The sequence below is a fragment of the Lonchura striata genome, chromosome 1A (assembly GCF_050655825.1).
Source record: "Lonchura striata isolate lonStrDom1 chromosome 1A, ASM5065582v1, whole genome shotgun sequence".
Lineage (NCBI taxonomy): Eukaryota > Metazoa > Chordata > Aves > Passeriformes > Estrildidae > Lonchura > Lonchura striata.
In genome coordinates this window covers 7,343,554-7,350,672 of record NC_140741.1, presented here as the reverse complement: position 1 = coordinate 7,350,672, position 7,119 = coordinate 7,343,554, and the positions used below count along the sequence as shown (strand labels likewise).

The window sequence follows — 7,119 nt, the reverse complement described above, 5'->3', positions numbered from 1 at the left end:
TTGTGCTTGATGCGTTTGCTTCATCTCTCCTTTCTCTTTTACTTCCTAATTCTTGAAAAATGCCATTTGTATACTTCATTTCAGGAGCAAGTTCACAGTCATGCTGAAACCCTGGGAATTTTGAAAGGCTAAAATATGTTTTGGTATCTGCCTTATCCAGAGGCTTTGATTCAAGAGGCAAATTCTCTTGGAATGTTAAATGGAAATTTCATAAACTTGGCAGTTTTTACTGTAATACAAAACTGCCTTCCTAACTGCTAAGCTTAAGGGGTATGCTTGGGTGGATAAATTAAAATTATTATCAGTCTTTCTGTGAATTGATGTCATTTTGGAGGGAGGATTGCTCTTCCCTGTCCTGCTGAACATGCAGGTAGCTTGACATTGTAAATCCAAATTGACCAGCAGCATCCTTCTGTCATGTGGAAAAAAGATGTTTTTCTCTCTGGCAGAATTGGGTGTGGAGTTTGCTCCCTAATACTGAGTCCTGAATAAATTTATTCTAGGACTACTGTGTAACTGTATTACACATGTGGCTTCAAAAAGAAAAATTATGTTTCCAGTGTGTGACTTGGGTTCAGATTAGTTTGATAGTATAGATTCAGCCTGATTTGATATATCCTGTGTTTTTTCTTACTGACACAGCTATGCAGGAGGCTTGGATTCTATCTTCTTACCCCTTCCTGATTAGAAAGTGATCCCACAGAATGCTGTGTTTCAGGGCAGAACAGTTCTCCATTTGCTTTGATTTCTTCCATCTCTCCTCTTTGGAACTGCTGCAGCAGGTGGGATTGGATGGCTCAGTGATTTTTGCACTCATTAATAACAGACTTCATCCAATAGTTTAATCAAAACAATGACAGGCTGTGGGTGCTGCCAAGAGATGTCCCAGAGAGGATGTGGGGTTTGGAGTTACCAGTGTAGCAGAATCTGGGTGTGGGGGTTTCAAGGGTGGAAACTCCAGGCCAACAGATGTAGAGCTTGATTTAGAGCTGTTGTGACAAATGGGAGTGCAGATTGAAGTTGGAGTCAATGCTGCTTGGCCTTTCTCTGCTTCCCAATCAGGAAAGATCTAGGAACAAAAAGGTCAAATGTATGCTTTGATTAGGCAACATTTTTCTACCAAGAGGGAGAGTTGTATCCAACTGACATATTCTCTTCAGTGGTGGATCAGGAGGGACTTGCTTGGAGACATCTCTTGAAGGCTCCAGGTCAGTAGCATTTGGCTGCTCTCCCCTTTCTGTAGCTGTTCCCTGCTCTCCCTCATCCTTCAGGAACATCTCTCCTCTCCTCCCCTTTGTGCTCTTCTCCCTCCTGCCTCTGGTAGCAAGATTTTCCCTGGCTGCTGCACATCCATAGCTCCTTATCCCCATGCTGCAGGTGCCGAGCTGGCATCAGGAGAGCTCAGGCTGGGATTTCAGCCATCCCTGCAGGAGGCACGGGCTCATTTCCTGGGCCAGGCAGCACATATGGCATCCCTGCTCCTGGCAGCTCCCAGCCCTGGTCCCACAGGCTCAGCAGCTCCTGTCCATTACATCCGTTTGATGTCTTTCTTCCACACACTTGGGGATGTTCCAGGCCCTTCAGAAAAATCCCTGTCAGCCAGAGGAGTTCTGGCTAAATGTGGCCAGCTGGTTGAATATGACATTCTTAATGGTCCACGGAGCCTAAAGTAATTCCAGTGATGCAGCAGGAGTGGAACAGTTCCATTATGGAAGTAGCATGGATTTGGGTGAACTAGTAGGCTTGTGAGGGCATTTCCAAGAATTATGGGTGGCACCTTTTAAAGCCTTCCTGTTAATGTGGTGAGGTCAGTACAAGTAGTGTGCTGTCAATAAAAGGTCTTATTTTGGAGCTCCTTCCTTCCCGCCCCCATCCCTCTGCATCATTTGTTTTTAAAGGTCACGCTTCAGGACTGTACTTGGTGACTCCCAGCTGAATATTTTGTCTGGGACGTGGATTTGTGCTGTGTTTGGGGGCTCATTAGTGGAAGCAGAGACAGGAGGAAAAAGGCTGAAGAGGTTTTCTCGGCTGTGAGTTCGCATAGGATATTTCTGGGATATCTCGTGCCTCCTGCCAGGTCTGTGCTCTTTTTCATTTGGGGACTCTGGAGAGCTTAAGGCACCGCCTGCTTTTACAAATATTTTCTTTGTGGTGGTTTTGGGTTGATGTTTTTCCCCACAGTGGCAGAGCTAACTGTGGACACTCATCTGTATTTCCCTCCTGTGAAGCATATGAGGGTCAGTCCCACTGTTGATAGTGTGGGGTGCCAGTGCTGGGATTGGGATCTCCTTTTTACAAGTTTAATAAAGCCCAGTGACTTGGATTTGCTGTCTGGCAGTGCCTGCATTTGTTAGGGTAGAGCACGGGCAAAACAAATGAACAGGAAATCAAGTTGCAGTGTTTTATCCTACCAGGAATACAAGACGTGCAAAGGAGAAATATCCGGTGTGAGAGTGTGCCTGCTATAACTTAAGTAAAGGTTAATCCATTTCAAGCCTGGGTTAATGCTGCTCTATCCTGATGTTCCAAAATTATCAGAAGGCAGGTTTTTACTCTGTTAGGTCATTTCTTGAAATAACTTAATCACAGATGCCAGTGTGTGGTCAGCTGTTGCTCTGTTTGATTTGCACTTATCAACTGATTCGTATTTATCTTTTCCCACCTACTGAGGGAAAAGGTATAAAATCGTACAATGAACACAACAGTGAGGACAGTGCTAAGTTATCCCAGCTTCTGGAGATGTGTCCAGCATGGGAGATGTTTCTTTGTGAAGAACAGAACTGCCTAATTTTTAGTAAACGCTGCTAGGAATTGACAGATCTCATCTTTCTTCAGTAGAAAACTGAAGGGAATAAAAGATTGATTAAAAATAGAAATATTGGCATCACTTTGAAGCAGCTGTAGTGCTATTAAAACCTCTTTGTGCCTTTATGGAGAGATATATTTTTATTCTCAGAATTCTGGTGTCTTGTGCACTTCAAAATAAACAGCTAAAATAATATCTACATGATGCTATAAAACGCCTTTATTTGTGACACAGCAGCTGCATTTCTGGCAACAAATATCCTATTGTCACATCAGATCCCATGAAAAATCCACAGGAAAAAATCCCACCCTCTCAGAGTGCAGCAGGCAGAATGAAAACAAAGAGCCTGGAGCAGAGTTCAGCCATCCTCCTGCCCCAGTGTGGACGTGTGAGTTCTTTTCTGTATGAAACCCCTAATCAGTTCACCTCAAAACCTATTAGGATCTGCTTAAATTAAGCCTAATTCAGGATTTGTCTTCTGCACAATCCTCTGTTGAAATTGAAGGATTAAATAAATAATGAAAAGGAAGCCAAGTGCCTGAAGGGAGACTAAAGAAAGATTCAGAGAGACTGTTGGCAAGGGCCTGGAGTGACAGGACAGGGGCAATGGTTTCACACTGACAGACAGCAGGTTTAGATTGGATATGAGGAAGAAATTCTTTACTCTGAGAGTGATGAAGCCCTGGCACAGGTTGCCCAGAGAAGCTGTGGCTGCCCCTGGATCCCTGGCAGTGTCCAAGGCTGGACAGGGCTCTGAGCAATCTGGAATAGTGGAAGGTGTCCCTGCCCATGGCAGGGTGGTGGAAAACAAAGTATTTGAGGTCTCTTCCAACCCAGGCCATTACATGGTTCTGTGAAGTGTAAGTTTCTAAAACTAACCTCAAAACAACCTGACCAAATGGGATTGGGGCTGAGATGCTGCTTTTCATGCTATTCTTCCATGAGGCTCTTCTAAAGTGCCTCAACCCACTTCCAGGTAGGGTATGAATCTTAGGACAAACTGTGCTGGTTCTTTTGTTTTTTTAATCTCCCCTGGCTTTCCTGGATCAGCTGCAGGGCATTCAGAGCTGCCCTGAGATGTCTTTTTTCAGCATTAAAAAGTGTTGTTCAGTACATCCAAGTTCTTTGGGTTCAGGATGAAAGCTCCCAAGGAGAGCAGCCTTTCTTCTTTGTGCTTTCTTTATTCTTTCTCCCCAGCTTTTAGGTGCCCAGTGACCATGTGCCCTAAACCATAAGTATCACCTGGCCATATATAACTTTGTGGAGCAGCTTTAAAATTCAAATATATTCGATGGTCATCTTTATCCTTGAAATAACATCTCTGGATTGGGGTTAGGGGTCTGTTCCATTTGCTGTCTTATTTTATCCCATCCATTTTTTAGCATCTAGAATTTTTGGAGTCTGAAATGATCACAGAGTTGTGACAATTGTCCCAGTGTTGTGCTCTGGGAGCTGCCGTATCCTTCTCTCTCCTACCCTTTTCCCTCCCCCAGGCTGAGCCCAGCTCTGCCAGAGGGACATTTTCCTTATTTGTGGACAAGCACAGCTGGGTGAGCTGCCCAGAGCATGCAGTGCTCTTTGCTATGATTCACTCTTTGTTTTGCCAACATGTTATTTTTTAGAGTGGGTAGCACATCCTCCTGCTGTCTTGGGATAATTTTATAAGGCAGCTTTTAATAGAGTTTCTTATATCTAAAGAACAGCGCCTTTACTATGAATTCTGGCGTGCCTAAGAATTTGGAGATGGAGAGTGGGGAAGAGGAATGTATTTTTTTTATTTTCTTTTTGAAGTGAGTAATGATTTGACCTGCTCTGTTTCAGTACATGTTACCATGGCGATGACTGCAGGGACTACAACATCCTTTCCCATGAGTAACCACACCCGGGAGAGAGTGACGGTGGCCAAACTCACGCTGGAGAACTTCTACAGCAACCTGATTATACAGCACGAGGAGAGGGAAACCAGGTACTGCCTCTGCTTCCTCTCACCCCTCTGCAGCTTTTCTTGCTGTTTGTTCCGGGGCACTTCAGTCCCCAGGGATGGGACAGCTCAGGGAAGTTTTTCTGAATGTGGTGGCAGGGAGTGAATTCCTAGAGGGCACAGGCTGTCTTTGGGGGGAACCTGTGAACGTCCCAGTCACTGAGTGGTTAAGGAGATCCACTTCTGATGTTTTCATGCAATTCACCTCCTCATCAGTTATTTTGTGGAAACTGCTCTGTGCAGGGTGTTATTTTTCAGTACAGGTGAGGTTTCTCCTTCTTTGTGAGGCTGAGGACCTCCAATGGCTCTGCATGTGCCCCAGGGAATGAGCTCTGCAGAGCAGCTGAGGGGGTGGGAGCTTGGTTTGGGGTAAGGCAGTGGCTTGTGGTGTCTGTTGCTGCTCTGCACCATGGATCTCATGCCAAGGCTCCCAAACCCTGCAGGAGGGAGTGGGTAAGTGACAGGGAACAGGGCTGAGAGGTGTTTCATAGGGTAAGGAAAGGAGGCAAAGAGCTGGTGTGGAAATAAGTGGTAGCAGAGAAATGAGGGGTTGATGATGGAGGGTTTGAGAGTTCTCAGGTGGGCAGGAAGACTTTTGAAGATAATGTAATCCCCATCTGTTAATTTTGCTTGGGTAGTGCTGCCTGGTACTCCTTGAATAGGAATATGGGATGGTCATCACCACTCAGCTTCTCCCAGTAGTGCCCAGTCCCGGCTCTGAGGTGTGAAGTGCCGCTTGAATTAGGTGTCAAAGCACCAAGTGTTTGATTATAATGAATGTTGTGTTGGATTGTCATTAGTGTGTGAAATTATCATTCCCCTGGTAATATGTTTTTAATTGAAGGGTTTTCAGTCAAGCAGCAGGGTTTCTCTCTTCATCATATTTAGTCATTATTCCATGTAATGGAGTTGCTTCTAGTTAGGAGAATAGACTGTCTGTCAGGGGCCTGTAATTTAGAGGATCCTGCTGTACTTCCCAACATGCAGAAAGGCACCAGCAGCCTGGCTCCAAGCCTTTGAATTCTTGCCTGCTGCAGGGCTGCTGAAAGTAACCAGTCTTCAGAAAGTTGCACCCTGGCAGCTGTAAAGGAGCATCCTGTGGGTGGAGAGAAAGGAGTCCTGCAGCCACACTGCCATGTGCTGACCCCCCCTGCCACCTGTGGGGTATTCCCAGGCTTTGCTCCCCTCTCAGAGCCTCCCAGCCTGGCATGGCACTGGTGGAAGACTTGGAGCTGTGAGCCCTCCTGGCCTGGGCAGGGCACAGGAGGGAGAGAGTGGTGCATCCAGGGGACAGAGTTTAGTTGGCATGGGAGGAAGTGGGGCAGGACCAGTGTGTGACTTGAGAGGGAGATTGTCACACAGAGGGGATGGAAGCTGGAGCTGGCTGGCATGTGGAAGATGAGATAGAAACAGTGAAAAAAAACATTTTTATTCTGGTTTGTAATCCTAATTGATAAAAACAGTCTTAGTTCAACAAGATATAATGACTAATGGCATAATTTTTCATATATGTTTAATGCCTGATTCTGCAACTACATAAGCATGTGCTTAAATTTGCTTCTACATTTTCCTCAGCTTTGTTCACAAATGAGTAACTGGGTGGAGTGGGACTGTCTGCCTTCAAATTTCCATCTGAGGCAAATTCTTCAGTACTTGGAATATGTGAAGCAAAGGTGTTGACTTGCTGTGGTGTTATGTTTGGTTTTAATAAATAATAAAAGGTGCAATCCTCTGTTTCTCTCCTTGGCAGACAGAAGAAGCTGGAAGTGGCTATGGAAGAGGAAGGCCTTGCAGATGAGGAGGTAAGTACTGCTTAAGTAACCTTAGAAACTGCTTTGCTCTTGTCCCACTGCTTCAAATGGGCATTTGAAGAGCTCACAGAAACATCAGCCAGCATGACAGGTTTTATTCTGTACATGAGTGTTGCCCCTGTTAATAACCTGTTTATGTTAGGGAAGCTGGGAATAAGCTTGACTGATACTTGAAATAGCTATCCAAGGCTTTTCATGCTACCTGTAGTTCTGATGAGACATGGCCACAACAAGTAGCTAGCAAGCTTTACAAAGATAAAAATTGCTTGCTGTTGTATTTGGTAAGGGGAAAAAGTGGTATGTGGTTAGAAATGGGTAGAAAGCAAAATGCTGACCTGTTTTTTCTTGATTTAAACAATAAACCATCATACCTTTGCTCCTTTTGGACACAGATGAGGAAGGATCTCAGTCTGGTTGCCACCTCACAGAACTTCAGCCAATAAGTTGCTTTTCTGAGGTCCATTACACCATGTCTGCCTTCAGGATAAGCTGGGAAATAAGTAGGAAGAGTGTCTCAGTCC

The 7,119-nt window shown here is 45.0% G+C and overlaps 1 protein-coding gene across 4 annotated transcripts in view; it reads left to right on the top strand.

Annotated features, from left to right (window-relative positions):
* STK38L (serine/threonine kinase 38 like) overlaps positions 1-7,119 on the top strand; it is a 45,356-nt gene that overhangs the window by 22,259 nt on the left and 15,978 nt on the right. For 3 of the 4 annotated variants that reach the window (XM_021538682.4, XM_077783183.2, XM_085569766.1), the window contains exons 2-3: positions 4,628-4,772; positions 6,538-6,589. In XM_021538682.4, the coding sequence (XP_021394357.1) occupies positions 4,639-4,772; positions 6,538-6,589 (186 nt within the window). In that variant the 5' untranslated portion in view covers positions 4,628-4,638. Of the gene's footprint in view, positions 1-23; positions 2,078-4,627; positions 4,773-6,537; positions 6,590-7,119 lie in introns of those variants that run through there. The other variant, XM_085569767.1, reaches the window with a different exon arrangement.